This window comes from Protomyctophum bolini (genome assembly GCF_963924005.1).
Source record: "Protomyctophum bolini genome assembly, chromosome: 8".
Taxonomy (NCBI): domain Eukaryota; kingdom Metazoa; phylum Chordata; class Actinopteri; order Myctophiformes; family Myctophidae; genus Protomyctophum; species Protomyctophum bolini.
Window position 1 is genome coordinate 15,463,083 of NC_137869.1, and position 16,939 is coordinate 15,480,021.

The window sequence follows — 16,939 nt, forward strand, 5'->3', positions numbered from 1 at the left end:
CTCTTTCAATTGCTTTATTTTCGCAAAATGTATCAAAGTACAATGTGCATGCACACAATATGTAAATAAATAAATGTGTTACATTTTCTTGCATAAACACAAAGAGCTGTTTCCATAACTGCACAAATTATTGCACATAACATGAGTAGCTGTTATAACATAATAACATAACATGAGTAGCTCTTTGCCTGCCTGCCTGTCTGTCTGTCCATGAGTAGTTATTTGTCTGTCTGTCAATGAGTAGCTGTCTTACTGTCTGCCTGTCTATGAGTAGCTGTCTGCCTGCCTGTCTATGAGTAGCTGTCTGTCTGCCTGCCTGTCCAATTGTCCATGAGTAGCTGTCTGTCTGCCTGTCTGAGTAGCTGTCTGCCTGCCTGCCTGCTTGTCCATGAGTAGCTGTCTGTCTGCCTGTCTATGAGTAGCTGTCTGCCTGCCTGCCTAATTGTCCATGAGTAGCTGTCTGTCTGCCTGTCCATGAGTAGCTGTCTGTCTGTCTATGAGTAGCTGTCTGCCTTCCTGCCTGTCCAATTGTCTATGAGTAGCTGTCTGTCTGCCTGTCCAATTCTCCATGAGTAGCTGTCTGTCTGTCTGCCTGTCTATGAGTAGCTGTCTGACTGCCTGCCTGTCCAATTCTCCATGAGTAGCTGTCTGTCTGTCTGCCTGTCTATGAGTAGCTGTCTGCCTGCCTGCCAGCCAGCAAGTTGGTTAACAGAAAATAAATTGTTATGGCTGAGTAAAATAAAATACAATAAACACAATTTGCCTGAAAATAGATTACCCAGCTATGACCTTTTTCATAGGTCATGAAAATAGATAGCTATAACTGAAGAGCAATTTCCGCAATTACCATTTCCGCAATTTCCTCAATTTCCATTTCCACCATTTCCGCAATTTCCATTTCCAACTATTAATGGCAGCTGGGTTTCATCATTCAAATAAAATAGAATTCTGTCCGTTTAGCTATAAAATTATGTCAGGGAATAGGGATACACAGTAGTCTTTCATTTGCATTGCATCTCCCCCCCAAGCTTTTATTTTCGTTCGAGTAATAGTACAACTCTAATAGTATTACTTATAATAATGTAATTAAAGATAACTTCATTCAGATTTATTTATTTTTATTTCATTTTCCAGATTTCTTTTTCTTCTTTTTTTTAGATTTTCATTGGTGGGCCAGTCATAATGGTCCCGCGGGCCTGATGTGGCCCGCGGGCCTGAGGTTGAGTATCACTGAATTAAACTACACTGGACCAGATATAATTATGGTGGTCAATAAGGCACTTGCCTGAGTAAAAAAAAAGGTCATAGTTGGATGATGGATATATTCATAAAGACAGCATGACATTCTCTTTACCCACATCCATCAAATGTGTTCAATAGTGCAAGGCAGCAGGTTCCTTCCCCTGTTGGATCTTGTTTTGTATCCCATTTACTACCAAAGTACATAATTGTATTTGGTAAAGAGATGATGTTCATCTTGCATCCAACAGCTGGTTAACCACAATATCCTGCATCATGCTAGCAATGTATGACATTAAACAAAGCTAACTAGTACGATAGTTCAATGAACATCTTTATTGCTTGCGGGTTTCAGCTGATGCTTGCACTAATAAGTGATGGTTTTAACAAAGTCTTTATCGTCAAGGAGCTGTGGGGTTTTCCATGGTGGTGAGGTCAGCGGTAGAGGCACATGGTTGTGCTCTGGTATAGGTACATGTAGGCGTCGCAGAAGAGACGCTTGGCCACGCCTTTCATGTCCCGGGGCGCATGAATGGCCAGCTCCGCTGGGGACATTTCCAGGTAAGCGCCCACCTCGGGACAAGCCTGCACCTGAGGAATGTTGAAGCCGTCTATTCCTCCTGAGGAAACCCACACAACAACGGATGAGCATAACTTGGACCGTATATATACACCGGTACAATACTTAGTTGACTAGGCCCACCTCCTTTTTCCCTCTAGACCAAATTTATTCACAAACAAAACCTGATGTACAAGCTTGTGGATTTTTTGCCGAATGCTCGCCGCCAATATAATATAGTGCAAGGTGGAGCAGTAATACTGGATCATCATCATGCTATTCACAGTTTATGGTTCATACAAGGAATAAAATTACTTTACTGTAGAGACACAACATGATTAACACAGATGAACTGATCACATACAGTACATGGATAGGCTTGGGCGATCCTTGCTAATTTGATCCGTGACCGTTACAATCACTGATATAATCGGATTGCCACAGAGCGGCGGAGTAGGAGGGCTGGGGTGTGTCATATAAAGTATACGGTTAAGATTTACAATTAGAGATCTGCAGAGAGATTTATTTGAGACTTGGAGTTGATATGTTATTGAGTGAGTTTAATTAAAGACCATTATTGGAGTAAATAAGCCTGTCGTCTTTCACAGGGGGAGTCACAGCACGGAGCTCAGTGAAATCAATACCAGCATGGATGGTCTTTAAGTGTCAAAGAAAGACATAAATGCTTGTATTTGCAAATATTATGGGTTGTACCCTGATGGCAAAGGTGAAATATTATAATTAATTTAATAAAATGGTAAACTGGTGCATTTATATAGTGCTTTTATCCAAAGCGCTATATAAATGCACTTTGCACTCTACCCCTGGGCCACCGCTGCCGCCTGAGGATATAAATGTCGAGGATATAATAGGCATATAAATGTATCCTCTATTCAAACAGCTAAAAAAAAATTAAGTCTGTATGTGCATAGTGCAACAATATCACAGCATGATGTTGCACTTAATCTAGCAATCCAAATCATGCAATAATGCCTATGGCGTGCAGAGCAACGCTTTGGTGGGGAGAATGGAGAGGAGTGTTGTCAGATCCAAAGGAGAGGGCAAACTCAACATATTCCATTGTTCTTGAGCAACATCTCTAAATGCCCACTACCACTAGGGTGCAGATTCTAGAGCTTTTAATAACATCTTAGTTATGATATTTAGTTAAAAGAAGTTAGTTAGCACATTCTTTACCAGGTATTAACAAGTTGACTGATACCTGGTGGAAGCAAGGGCCAACACTAGACTGTCGACCCGGATGTACTTCGTTTTAGTGTGTTGCACGCTGGATACACGTCTGGCTTGGGCGGCCATCTTAGATGTTAAATACCAAAACGCTCACCATGCCTGTCAGCCATGCTGTCAAAGAAAATCCAGTCATGGTTGTTGGGTCCGTGTTTAATGAAGGAGACATAATGGCTGGTCTCGATGCAGAGCACGGCAAACAGCTCCAGCTTGTCTCTGACCAGGACTTGAGGCCCGTTGTGTCCTGGGAAGCCCTTTGGCATGTCCAGGCGGGTGGGGCGATGGGCACGCCGCTGGGGGTGAGCGTGCACCTGGAGAGTTTACATCAGTAGTTCTCAAACTTTTTCATGCCAAGGACCCACAAATGCATATTTGGTTGCAACAACCGGTATCTGAAAATATTTCATGCCAGGGTCCCCCCATACAAGATCTTTCCAAATTCATTCTAGATTGTTTGAAATCCTCAAACTCACAACATGCTACAGTGTTACACGTTGCAAGCTTGTGGGTCAGCTATTTTCAAATAGCCAATGTATGTACGTTAAAATGTTTTTTATGATATATTAACTAATTCTGCTGGGCTCCCAGGAACCCCACATTGAGCCCATTTTGTGTTTAGGGTGATCAGTTCACATAGTCACTGGCAGGGACTTTGCACTGAACTACAGGCAAAGTCTCAAACTGAGATGATAGCAAACGTGTCATTTTGTGTCATTCTACAATGATGCAAAGTGTTGCGCTTGACAACACATGGATATTTGGACACTATACGGTACTGTATATGATCTCACACTTAGAACAATGGGACTTAATCTAGATTAATCCACCAAGTGGCTGCATAGGGGTGCTTCAATTTGTGATCATTATCATTGTCACAAACACACACACTCTACCTGAGAGGAACATGTGCGGCAGAAGAGCTTGAATCCTGTTTGGCCAAAAAGTGGATCCTTGAAACAATCCACACACTCTTCGTAGGCCAGCTGCCCACACAGCGTGCACTGCTGGGGGCCTGAACACGAACACGAACACACACACACACACACACGTTGTACTTTATCTGTATAGGGATTGTGTGTAGGCTTGTATAACTGAGCATTGTGTGTGTGTGTGTTGGGGGGTAGGGCTGGGCAACTTCAAATCGATATCACAATTATTCCAAACGTTTGACTCAATTACGACTAATTTATATATAATTATTTTCTTTTAAACTAAATAGCTGATCTACAAGGTCACACCCTGTTGCATCAGCATGTTTTGTACAACAAAGTATATTACAGTGTTAAGTGGTTAATTAATCAATTTAGTAGATTCTAACAAAATGTATAAGATGTATAATATCTTCCTGTTGATTCATAAGAAATCTTGAAAAAATAAAAAGATTAAGTCAGAGGTTCTACATTTCAGTTTTTATATATTTTCGGTTCAACTGCCCATTCCTACTGTACTTACTACCTTCTGAGAGGAGGTCAGTGATGTCCAGTTCTAGAGAGGGGATGATCTTGTCAAACATTTTGAACTTCTTGCCAAAGCGAGGCATCTGGAGGATTAGGCAGGAAGGCACCTGAACACAAAACACTGTCATAAAAATACCACAGCCAACACCACTTGGACCCTTTTTCCACCGGTTGGGAACCGGTTCAGTTCAGAACCAGTTTTTAGTCCATGAGCCAGACCTCCAAAGTTGGAACGTTAATTATGAATTGAGTGGGCAAAACCATACCTATATTAAATTGTTTATAGGATCAATATAAGCAAATTAATATATGATAACCCTTCCACAGTATAGTAGCTTTTTCCTATTTTAAGTTTTTTTCCTATTTTCCTATATGATGCCTAATTTGCATATTAACATTTTTAAGATTTGCAATACAATAAATCATTGTCTTTGTGTAAGTAATCAACTGGGGAAGTTTCATGGTGATATCAATTTAATATAGGTATGGTTTTGCACACTCAATTCATAATTAACGTTCCAATTTTGGAGGTCTTGCTCATGGACCAAAAAGACCTGAACCGGTTCCCAGTGGAAAAGGGGCCTTAGAGTAGTACTAGGAAGTGATGATGAGTGGAAACTGACCAATACTGCCATTTACTGGAAAATAATCCCACCTCAGCCAGTTTGAGTCCAGCACTGTGGAAGGAGTGCTCCAGCAGCTGTTGAACAGTGGGCAGCACCAGGCTGTGGTTCTGCTCCAGGAAGATCTGGTAGCAGTAGCTCTCCTGGACTTTACCGCCAGCTGACCTGAGAGTGGGCAGAAAAACAGACAATGAAATGTTGATTGCAGAGTATTGAACTGCTTTTCCAAACTGGGAAACAACTTCCTCTAAAACATTAAAACCCAATAGACTTTAGTCCTCTGCCCTGTTGTGCATAAGCACAAGCAGCATTTTCTCCAAATGTTCGCCCCAGAATAGGGACACTAGGGTTCATGTGGTTAATAAAAATGTGTAAAATCCCGGCCAGGGGCCATTATGTGACATTTAAGAAATCAGACAGTCGGCTTACAGTTTAAGAAGAGGCTCCAGGGCGAGAATATGGTGCATGATGACCGTGAGGAACTCCTCTGGATCTGAAATGGATAGTGGAAGAGTCACATATGTCAAATTAAACACACATGCAGTGTGGCATGAATGAATCATCTCTGTCCAACCACTTACATATGCCCTATTTTACACTTTACATTTTAAAATAGCCATTTTAATATAGCCAATATACAAGCTGTGAGCTGTGTTATTTTCCACAAAACATTTGAACTATTTTTAACTATTTTTAACATTTTCACCAAAACAGGGATGCCAGGGCTTAACGGACCTTTCTCGTCGGTAGTGAATGTGCGGCTGTAACCGTGTTCCTGCAGCTGTTGGCGAAGCTTCATGATGTGTTTCCCTTCCACAAAGCCCTCACTGTGTGTGGATAGCAATGCACAGATAGATAACATGGGACTGTCACCATTACAAATTTAAGTTGACGATTAATTGTCACACAATTAATTGCGATTAACTATTTAATTTTGGGTTGTTGTTTTTTTGCATTGAACATTACAATTTGTATTTCTGTTTGCCTTTTAGGCTTCATAATCACAAATCGCACATGCACAGTAGCCTGAATTATGTGTCACTTCATTGCCAGAATAGCTAGTACTGGCTAGCAATTCAGGGCTGGAGCCAGGCTACATGCATAGAGCAGATATGACAAATAACTTAAATCACTGGCACATTTAATCATTTTTTATATTTGTTTTCGTTCCAGAAAATAGCAGAAATAGTTGATAAGCTGTAAGCTTGTAGATGTGCTATTTCAGCTATTTTTGTCAACATGGAAACGATTGACGATTATGCAAAAGAAATATTGCGATTATCTCAAATAATTGCGATTAGGCAAACACCAAAAGACTCAAACAGAAATCATATAGTCTTTGCTAGTAAAATGATGTTCTCTGATTTGTGGACAAGCACATACCTGCGCAGGGGGTTGACAATGTCATAGAGCAGAGTGCCCTGAATGTGGGCGTCTCGTGGCTCTGTTGACATGAACAGGAGGGAGTCCAGCACGGAGGAGCACGAGAACAGACTAGAAAGGCGAGAGAAAAACAAAAGTCATGTGTTTAAATTGTTGTTCTAAGACTCATTACAACGTGTTACTATCACACTGCAGTCCCCTTTCTTACCTGAAGAGGGTGGCATCCATGTAGCAAGAGTTGCAGTGGCCTTGGATCCCCTTCATTTGACCAATCAGAACCTCAGTGACTCGATCAGTTGTGATGGGAGCCATGGGATTCTTTGGCATTCCTCCACTCTGTTTTCTCTCTCTTTCTGGAGAAACGCATGCGCGCGCGCGCACACACACACACACACACACACACACACACACACACACACACACACACACACACACACACTTAAAGCATCGACACATAAAACATTACACAACTTATGGCCTATGACCTTTGGAATGTTCTCACCACAATTGGCTGACTGATTCTGAAAGCGTGAGTCGGGGCGGCAGGAGAGCAGCTTGATAAAGAGAGCTCTTCCGGTAGGGCACTGGAAGAATCGCTCGTTTTTAAATGTGCCATCACTCACCCCAATGTTGTCCTCCTGGAGACAGAGACAGAATGGTGTGAAGGAGTGCATGTGTGCATTACGTGCACGCCATGTAAATTGTACATAAGAAAAGTAGATGAAGAACTGCAGTAATACAACTACAGTAACTATTTAGCACCCAGACTGTCGATGTGCGTATTCTACGTCCGCTCTTGTCTTTTCTATTCTAACCACAGTGGGAGATTAGGGTCATCGCAGCCAGGTACTTTCTTGCTTTAAATTGTGCCTGGCATCCAGTTAACCTTTAGACTGATGTGTATTTATCCTGTACCAAAACTCAAATCATAAGCCTTCTTGACATTCACAGACCAGAATCTTAAAATTAATTTTGAGAGTAGAGGCTGGATGATATGTGCAAAATCAGATATTACAATATTTTTGACCAAATACAGTGACTCGATATTGTGACAATAAAGTGTAATAAATAGCACATCAACAAGCTCATAATCTGAGTTTGTGAATTGGCTGTTTTTGAACATTTTAGATACATTTTGAAAGTAAAAAACAGAAAGATTTTGAAAGATTAAAACTAGGAAAAGACAAAACGTACAGTATGCCGTATCATGATATTGTAATATCTAGCCTCAGATCACAATATGGATATAATGTATTGCCGTGCAGGCCAGCCCTATTGGAGAGTTTGAAAAGGAGAAGTCAGTGAAGACAGTAAAATCCTTTAAGAGTGCATTTGTTGTAGTTACCAACTCTAGTCCAGCCATGGTTTCTTCCCGACCAGGCAAAGTGCCAACCCAGCGGATAATCCCATAGGTATTCCCAGTAGCCAATGATACCTCAACCATAGAATCGACACCCAGGTCCATGGGATGAGTGTCGAGCGCTGGTACTGCCAATGGAGCATCAGTGTCCATTCTCTCTGGCTCTGCAATCAATTGAAAGAATTTCATTTTATTCATTGAAATACAACTGTGTTTCCTCAGCCATTTGGAGATTGTTTTTAGTAATAGCTTTCTTGCTGTGTTTTGCATTTATTTTATTTCTCCTAGGAATTACTGAAAGGACCTTTTAATTTTAAGAGCTATATTATTGACAATTGTTATAATTGTACTATTATTATTAAACCAAAAATTGTGTGAAATTACGTAAAAAGACAACAAGCAAATCACCTAACCTGCAGGATACACCTCTTCTTTCACCTTAAAAACACAGTTCAGAGGAACCTCCGTCTCACCTCCTCTCACCCCGTTCTTATCCGTGTCCTGTGAACACAGACCAAGATGGAAACTTTGCACCTATACCACAAACACTTGGCTTTAAACCAAAGTAGGGATACTTCAATAATTACAATGGGCAAATGTCTGTGTTTAGTTTTTGCATGCCCAATGATATAGGCTTCACACAAAATATATGTTATCCTATCCTGCAGCACTGTAAACATAATACATACAAAATAAAATAGGCCTACATAATATATAACCTAAATAAATATTTAACAAATAGTAGCCTGCCCTACTAATGAACAAAAACAAGAATGACATCATTACTCACTGTAGAGAGCCGAACCATCTGCTGTCCGTCCTTCCCACATCCCACATCCATGACCATGCCGTGACCAAAGTGATCCTTGTCAAAAATGAACGTGACTCTGTCGCCTAGGGCCAGGGATTCTGCTTGGGTCTGTGGGCTGAGCAGTGGCTCTGAGGGAGACAACGATCTGTACACCACAGGTCTGACTTTGGAAAATGGGGCGATAACACCACAGTCTCTCGGACATTTGAAGAAAGTTTTAGATTTATAAGTCCCATCATTTTGCCCCTTTCCTTTGTCCTTTCCCTGGAAGACAGTCAAACAGAAAACATTACGTTACATTAATTCCTCTCATACGTTCCATATCTGCAGCACGAAATGAACACAAATTGACATCAAATGTGAATTACAAAGTCGATGTCCTTTTGTTCATGAATCTCGCTGATTTTAAATTCATACCTGTAGCTCAATCCCAAAGAAGATTTCTGATAGGCCTATAGACCCTTCTGGCACTGTCAACCTGCAAATACAGCGGATAATGCCTTTGAGGCTCTCTCCTCTTTCCTCTACAGTTACTGAGGTGTGCACAGCCAGGCCCAAAGCTGTTTGCAGTGTTTCCTTCTCTATGAACCACTTCAGCCTCTCTGATTCATCCTTCACGGCCAGCAACAGTTCAACCTCCTGAATGGTCAGTGGTTCCATGTCACTAATATCATGATCTAGTTCATGATCTAGATATGAGTCCCCTATGCGCATCATAGGCAACTTTGTGAGAGTTCCATCATTTATTCTCAGAATTGAGGTGTATTTGTTCTCGGAGATGTAGCATATGCTGCCTGCATTGATTTTTCCAATCTTTTTTGGTTTCTTTATTAGGATGAAGTACATGTGGGTGCCTTGTGAGGCCATGACTGTGGAAGCAGGAACACAACGTTATAGAGGAATACAGGTAAACACACAGTCACAGACACGTCCACCACTATGTGAACTCTCAAGCAACAAAATAGTGTCGAATGGGTTAGCATGATAATAGCTATTACAAATCCAATCCATAAGCTTTGATTCTAGCTCTTCACAAAACTAACATTAACCATGACAAGTGAAAGTAATCAAGGACTTCGGCCTCGGCTAAAGTGCACAGCAAAATCATTGCTACTCAATAGATATACGCGGTAGTCAACATCAACAACCGATCACACAACAAAATAACTAAGAACTGTTCAAGTCAGCTCAGTTCACCTTAATTCACGATGAAATTAAACTTTTAACAACACTGTGTCACTGTCTAAAACGCGAATAAATAAATCTGGTTTAATGTCAATCCTCAAGTTGTCACCACTGCCATGTCATTTCACTTCCCCTTTCGTTTCAGTGACATCAATGTCGTCATCTCAAAGTGCTGTTTACCTCAAATAACTAGAATGACATTATTTTCTATTATTTGTATACCACTTACATGACTTTAGCGTTTATTCTTCGGTAGCTGTTATTGTTATTTTAAACTCCTTTTTGACGTGTTGCGTATCCTGTCAAGAAATAACAAACGACGCATGGACGAACTTGCTATGTGATTGGATCGGATTGGATTCGTGTTAAATCTAGATCCCATGACCTGGAGCCACGCTCAAACTGTGGTTTGCTTATTGGTTGCCAGGCAACTGCTGGCGCACCAATCACGGTGCGTCCACGCATCATTCCAGGATATGGGATCCAGAACCGGGGTGTAGTGAATATGGTATTTTAAACGATGATTCGTTTTGATTGATTGATTGAAATATTTATTAACAGTTTGCAGAATCATTTGACAATGTAGGCATTTGGAAGATACTTATCGAGGAATTCAGTGCATTCATGTTAATACTGTAGCCGTAGTCTGTAGGCCGTTACTCTCTGGCAGACATTTTTATTTTTTATTTAATAACGTATTTTTCATTATTAATTTAATTTGTTATGGTACGATGATCATGATCTATTCTGCCAGTTTCATATTTAACATCAGTATTCTAATTTAGCTTGTGATGATGATGATAATAATAATGATAATAAATACTAATAATTATTATTATGATTATTATTTATGTTTAAAACATACTTTTGTCATTATAGTTTTACAAGTATAAGCAAAAAGGGCTTATTTTGTTTATTTTGTCATATTCGTTACTGCATAAACAGATGACATTTAGATACAAATGTTCAATTTGGAATTTGAAATACATTAAGATGGGTTGGAAAATGGAAAAGAAAGAAAGACAGAAAGAAGATTTGAGTCTCTATATATAGTATAGTGGCATATGGAATGGGTAAATATTATTAATATAATAATATTACATCACTTGACAATGTACAAATTATGTCTGAGGACTGTAGCTTGCAGTACGGATCATGGCAAAATATACCCTATGCTTTCACCGTTCAGGTTCATGACGTCATGTCCTGTCGGCGCAACTTGATTACGAAACCGTTCCAAAGGTAAACATGGAGGAGAGAGAAGCGTTGAAAAGACAAATTGAACTTCTTCAAAGTAAGTTGTAGGTTTAAAGCATCAATGAATGTGTACGAGTAGCAAATAGTATGGAGACGAATGCAGACAATTACGTTCACTTAAAAATGCATGCTGTCATTTTGATTTCATTTGACGTTTGATAAAAACATGTACCGGTAAGCTAACAGTTAGCAGTAGAAACGTTTTGACGTGTCCGTTATTCGCCTCCACGATTATGTGCTTCTCTCTTGTGACTAGCTAGCTACATAATGACTATATTACTTTTTATAATAATTTGACTGTAAGAATATATGGTGTGGTCTGTATACAAGCCAATGTACAATTGAATCACAATTCCTTATGTCAACTCCTACTGTAGATCTCATCAACAACCACAAGAATGTCCATGGCGATGCCCCGTCTAGTAGCACACACCAGTGGTATGCAGAAAGACCTGTCTTGGCCAGTGGCAGGGGTCAGAGCACACCCTTTATCCATCCACACAGCTCCAGGGGAAGCTCATATGGCCCCCAACCCCATGGGCACTGGAGGAAGACATATTCTCTCAGTAACAAGACCCCACAGTCTTCTATAGGACAGCCCTCTGCATCCGCCACACCACCTGTCCCTTTAGCTGGTACCCTGAAGGAAGCAGGCACATCTCACATGACTACACTGCCCAGCCACAGCAGCAAGGCCCCTGGCAGAGGGGAGTCTGATACAGCCAAAATAGCTGTTTTATCATCAGGGATTCCTCCTGGAAATGGAGAGGGGCAGAAAAACACCAGCACAGGGAGTGGAGTAGTTGCATCAAGGAGTATATCTAGAGGAATTTGTACAAAGGTGTGTAAAGGGATAGCTGTACCAGGGACCCATGCTATAACATTTAGAGATCATGCAAGTTCAGGCTTGAAAGGTGCCCAGCAGAAAGACCACCAGAGACAGACTGCAGATCCCCAGCAGAGGGCTGCCGATGGGAAGGACAGAGGCTCAGTAGATGTCACCTCCTCAGTCGAGACCAATACCTCTGGCCAGACACAATTGAGCAGCAACAAGGTGGAGATCAAACCACGTCTGCTGAGGAAGCCCACAGAGGTTAAACCAACCGCTACCATGACAGCCCCCGATACTCTCCCAGTTGCTACATCCACACCAGCTCTATCTGCTCTGCCCAGAGCACCAGAACAACAACTCTCCCTTAGTCCCAGGTCTAAGTCCAGCACAGCCCAGCTTGCCGCATCTCCTCAGAAACGATCCATGTTCACCTGGGTGAGGAGCCGGCCGGGCACTGGAGGAGAGGTGTCCCCACAGGCTAGAGCCGCACTTCAATCCCCTGAAAGAGGTTTGAGCCAGGCTCCGACCTCCATCTCAAATGCTTCAACGGCCAGTGGACGTTTGCCCCTAACCACTGTAGGCAAAAGAGCCCCCAGCAAGAAGCTGCCTCGAAAGTCGAGTCAAGCCGCCGGAGCCTCCAAGACCTCCAAGTACACCTGGATTTCATCCTCCTCAACTGTCGGAAGCCAAGCCAAGCTGTCTCGCAAAACGTTGTCCCCGAGATCTGTAGCTCTTCCACAGAGGGCTTTGGAGAAGGGAGTGAGCGGATCCAAGCTCAGAAACCCTAGCCCAGCTCTCACCCCTAAGGCCAGGAAGGGCATGGGGCCCTCCTCTGCCGGTGGCTCTCCCATCAGCCGTTACCGTTGGAAGGCAGGCGGCCAGAGTACCGCTGGGACAGTGGCCGGAGGAGCGACAGCCCGTCGGGGGTCCACCTTCCACTGGATCTCAGAGAAAAGCTATAAAGCATCTCTCCCTCAGCGTGCTGCTCTCCAGTCCACCTCTCCCTCGTCCTCTGGATTCAAGCTCCGCAGCCGGATGAAAATCATCAGGAGATTTCCTAGCAGGTGAGGTGGACCAACAAGAACACCCCCATCTGCTATTTATCTGTCTATGCTTCAATGAAGAATAAATTCCCTGTCCTCTGTGTTCTGTTAAGACACCTTAGTCCAGACTTAAGCAATACTGCCTTTTGTCAGTAGGTGGTAGCAAAGTATGACTTTTGTTTGACTGTAGCATTAAATTAAATTAAATTACATTTAGTGCTGTAATAATGGTGAGCCTGCCACTTGTTCTGTACCATGAATGGTGTGCAAACGCAGCAGCAAGATTCGCGAGCTGCTGTCATAGGAGAAGGATATCAAATGGAACACAACCACCCTAAAGACTAATCATTGTGTGTATCAGAGATTAAAATACGGTGCATTTTGCATCCCAAAACGCAGTTTATAGTTAAGGGACGCAATAAAACGACCTCTGCATCCACGGGATGCACTACTGTACTACTGTACTGTTTTCTATTCTAGTTTATTTTGCTAGCTTTAGTTATAATAATCATTTCTTCTGTTTTCTACATGAATATAACCACATTATAACCATATAAAATGAAATTTGAGTTAAATGCTGCAATTTGTAAAAATGACAAATAATGACTCCTAACGTCGTTGAAGTGGGACTCATAGAATGTCCCTGGGACTCATCTAAAAGACCATCCCTGCATCCCGGGACTCATTACATTGAAAACCTAGTTACATCACTGTGTATTCCTGCACTATCTACATCGAGTGATCTTGGTACATAGAAATTGATTTATTGGATATTCTGACTTTCAATTGTACATCCATTTTGTTTTGATTGTATTGTTCCACTTTCTGCTTTGGCAAATGAAGCCCATTTAATTGAATGTTAATGTGAGCTGTTAAATGACCAACTGTATGCTGTTCTCTTTCACATGGGTGTTCTTGTGGTCCACAGTGGATCTCTGGTAGAGAGGAAGACCACAGTGGGATCACCAGTGATGGGGAGCGGGAGGCACAGCTTCCGGGGACGGGTACAACCCTCATCTAAGAGCCCCACAGGTGGAAGGTCGACCCCCTCCAAGGAACTTGTGTCTTTTGGGAGGCATAAACTGCGTCGGCTCTCCCCTGCCTCCTGCAGGACAGGTAAGTGATTGTAGACGGCTCTTTTTTTCCTTCTTTTTTGTCAGGTGAAACCTGACTAATGATCGCTCATGAAATGTAGACGATGTCGACAAAACAAGTCATTGAACCACGCACAGAACGTCGGAAACGAATGCAAACAACGGCCATGAGGTGCGAGGTTGTGACACACAAACATACACGTTACTAAAATAATAATCATACTAATATGGCGGGGAGAACACAATGGAGACAAGAACACAACGGAGACAGTGCTTCTTTCACCTGACAAATATCACTATGTGATCATTTCTTGTTTATACCTACTTGAAGTTGACACACACTGTCATTCACTCTTCAAATAACTCTCTGATAGCACCTCAGTGTGAACTTAAGCACTACACACAGTCACACACTGAGGTGTGGGTTGATTGATGTTCACTGATGTTCAGAACTTCAGACTGATCATTGATTTGCTCTTCGTGTTCATGGAGGATATTCAGCAGAGCTTTTTACTAGTTTTCACCCTCTGCTATGAATAAATGCTCTATAATAAGCTCTTAACCCGGCGTGCATGAAAAATTACATTACAAGGTTAGACTAAGAATTGTATCTAATCTAATCCTGGTAAAGAGTTGATATATCAGTCTGTGTTCTTCTTAAGGTTCTTAAGGTCCTTTAGGTCCTTTAGGTCCATTGGTTAGACATGGGTTAAGGTTAGGTGTGCTGCCCGGTGGGAGGTTAGGGTTTGACATAGGTTGTAGTTGTAGGACTAATAATGACTGGTCTAACCAATGACTAGTCTAAACCACGATGCTTATGGCTATGCATCTCTATCACTCTCCAGCAGAGGGCATCATCACACACTTTCGTACTGCCTATGGTCTTTTGTGTTGGGTGAATGTTGGTGAGGCGAGTGTGTGGGCCGTGGGGGGTGGGTGGGGGATTAATTGATTGCCCAATTCAACTGTGATGGTGAACAAGTGCCGATAGTGGGTAATTTGCAGAGGTGGAGGCGGGGAGCGGCCACTATCAAGCCACGGCACTGCCCCCCCACCCCCACCCCAGTAGATAAAAAAGAAGCTAATGCATAATTATCCTTTTGCAAATTGGATTGTTTTTAACGAACTGTAGAATATAGGCTCAACCTGATGGAAAGCAATCAGTGTTTTTACAACCTCCCTGGGCCCTTCATCCCTTTTTCTCTTTCTCTCTCTCTCTCTCTCTCTCTCTCTCTCTCTCTCTCTCTCTCACAGACACACTCTCGCTCCCTCTCTCTTACTCTTTCTCCCCCTCCTCTCATCTCACCCCCCCCCCCCCCCCCCCCGTAACCCTATGGTCATTCTGCCTGTACCCGCCGTCCCCTTGCGTCCCATCTCAATGTAATCTCGACAACCCACCCCCAACTCCAGTCAATGGAGTCAGAAGGCATTAGAAAAGCCATCACTATTAACATTAGGCTTTATTCAGGCCCGTGGCGGGTGTGTCTATCAGCCCCGCCTCTCTGCTGCTCACTTCTTCCTCCCTTCTCTTGTGTATCCCTTCAATGCCCCCCCTTTCCCTCAACATTTCCCCCTGTTTATTTAAGTATTTCTTTGCACACAAACTGGACCCGTAATGGCCCGCCAGAAGGCTGCAAAGGTTTTCTCTGGTAAAGTTGCAGAGCATGGAGGGGAAAGGCAGGGGCGTGCGAGTACAAAGGGATGAAGGCAGAGGAAGACGGAGCGAGCGGAGTAGCCTGTATAGCCATCTGCACCGCAGATAAGAGACGCTAATAAAGAGCAAATTGAATTACTAATGATGGGGAGCAGAGTCTTACAGATGGGCCCGTTAAAATCCAACCTTATGACCACACACTCACACATAGAACTCCTGACCGCTCACACATACGTGAAAATACACAACACACACACACACACACACACACACACACACACACACAAACAATGTCTCTTAATTTCCTCCTGGATGGCTAGTGTTCTGCCTCCTCTCAGGGCGTTTATTTAGGTGCTCGGTTATCTGCGGTTTAATTTAAAGAGAGCATAAACCTAAGTGAGCAGTTAGGGCTGTAATGAATCGAGAAGAGCCGAGCTGTGTGTGTGTGCGTGCGCACACATGGGTTCATGCATCTAAGTGTGTGTGTCATCGAATGTATGTGCCTACGTGTGTCCACAAAATGTGTGTGCCTGCGTGCACACGTTTGTGCCCAGAGACAGCCGTGAAGCGCAGATAAACTAATAAAGCAGATAAACGTCAAGAACGGACAGAACACAGAGTGGAAGAGTGCTGAGCCATGCGCCTTCGGCCCCCATGTGACAAGCTTTTGGAGTGGTGAAGGTCTCTATCTCACTCACTTTCGTTTCTCTCTTTCTCGCTCGCGATCCCTCATCCAGCCTGCACCCCCCCAAATTCTTCCTCTGTGACTCTTTGTATTCTCATGCCTTTGGCTCTAGCAGACTATTGTATGAATGCAATCTATAATCCTTTACACTGTAAAATCCTGAGTGTTAATTTAACTCTTCAGCTGAAATAACACAGACTTTGCTTAAACATCATCTTCTCTTTCTGGGTCTGAATATTATCCTATCATACTGTCCATTTTTCTCCTCAGTTGGCTCACCATCCATCTGAAATTACACATGGGCATTGACCGTTAGCATACGGTATGCAAGGACTGATAAACTATATTTTTCACGTATCCCCAATTTAAGCTGGTTCTAGTCTCAGTCAGAGTCCCAAGTTCTGCATGTAGTTGGTGCATGCCAAATAATCGGCTATGTTTATGATTGACTCTTAACCCATTAAAACATCTGTGTCATTTCAGATCTTAGCGTTGGCTATTCAAAAATA

At 42.5% G+C, this 16,939-nt stretch overlaps 2 protein-coding genes across 4 annotated transcripts in view; one reads left to right on the forward strand and one right to left on the reverse strand.

Annotated features, from left to right (window-relative positions):
• Positions 1 to 1,101: 1,101 nt before the first annotated feature.
• Positions 1,102 to 10,210, reverse strand: cyldl (cylindromatosis (turban tumor syndrome), like). 3 transcript variants are annotated; one of them, XM_080769867.1, is made up of 15 exons: positions 10,095 to 10,210; positions 9,098 to 9,549; positions 8,660 to 8,944; positions 8,283 to 8,370; positions 7,855 to 8,033; positions 7,012 to 7,147; positions 6,718 to 6,862; positions 6,510 to 6,620; positions 5,862 to 5,953; positions 5,556 to 5,619; positions 5,159 to 5,291; positions 4,502 to 4,610; positions 3,940 to 4,058; positions 3,144 to 3,357; positions 1,102 to 1,859 (listed from the first exon to the last, which is right to left on the reverse strand). In XM_080769867.1, the coding sequence occupies exons 2-15, from the start codon at positions 9,545 to 9,547 to the stop codon at positions 1,675 to 1,677; spliced, it is 2,310 nt and encodes a 769-aa protein (XP_080625993.1). In that variant the 5' UTR covers positions 9,548 to 9,549; positions 10,095 to 10,210; the 3' UTR covers positions 1,102 to 1,674. The 3 variants fall into 3 exon arrangements, with proteins under 3 accessions (XP_080625993.1, XP_080625991.1, XP_080625992.1); XM_080769865.1 differs by having other exon boundaries at positions 4,499 to 4,610; XM_080769866.1 differs by lacking the exon at positions 10,095 to 10,210 and adding an exon at positions 9,878 to 9,973 and having other exon boundaries at positions 4,499 to 4,610.
• Positions 10,211 to 11,111: 901 nt separating this feature from the next.
• zc3h3 (zinc finger CCCH-type containing 3) overlaps positions 11,112 to 16,939 on the forward strand; it is a 63,577-nt gene continuing 57,749 nt past the window's right edge. The window contains exons 1-3 of the mRNA XM_080769889.1: positions 11,112 to 11,159; positions 11,500 to 13,018; positions 13,926 to 14,113. Coding sequence (XP_080626015.1) covers positions 11,114 to 11,159; positions 11,500 to 13,018; positions 13,926 to 14,113 — 1,753 coding nt within the window. The 5' untranslated portion in view covers positions 11,112 to 11,113. The remainder of the gene's footprint in view (positions 11,160 to 11,499; positions 13,019 to 13,925; positions 14,114 to 16,939) is intronic.

Coding starts and splice junctions, on each gene's coding strand:
- cyldl (XM_080769865.1), bottom strand. CDS start 9,547: ATGGCCTCACAAGGCACCCACATGTACTTCATCCTAATAAAGAAACCA. Junction 8,945..9,097: donor TCTTTGGGATTGAGCTACAG/GTATGAATTTAA, acceptor ACTGTCTTCCAG/GGAAAGGACAAAGGAAAGGG. Junction 6,621..6,717: donor ATGGATGCCACCCTCTTCAG/GTAAGAAAGGGG, acceptor TCGCCTTTCTAG/TCTGTTCTCGTGCTCCTCCG.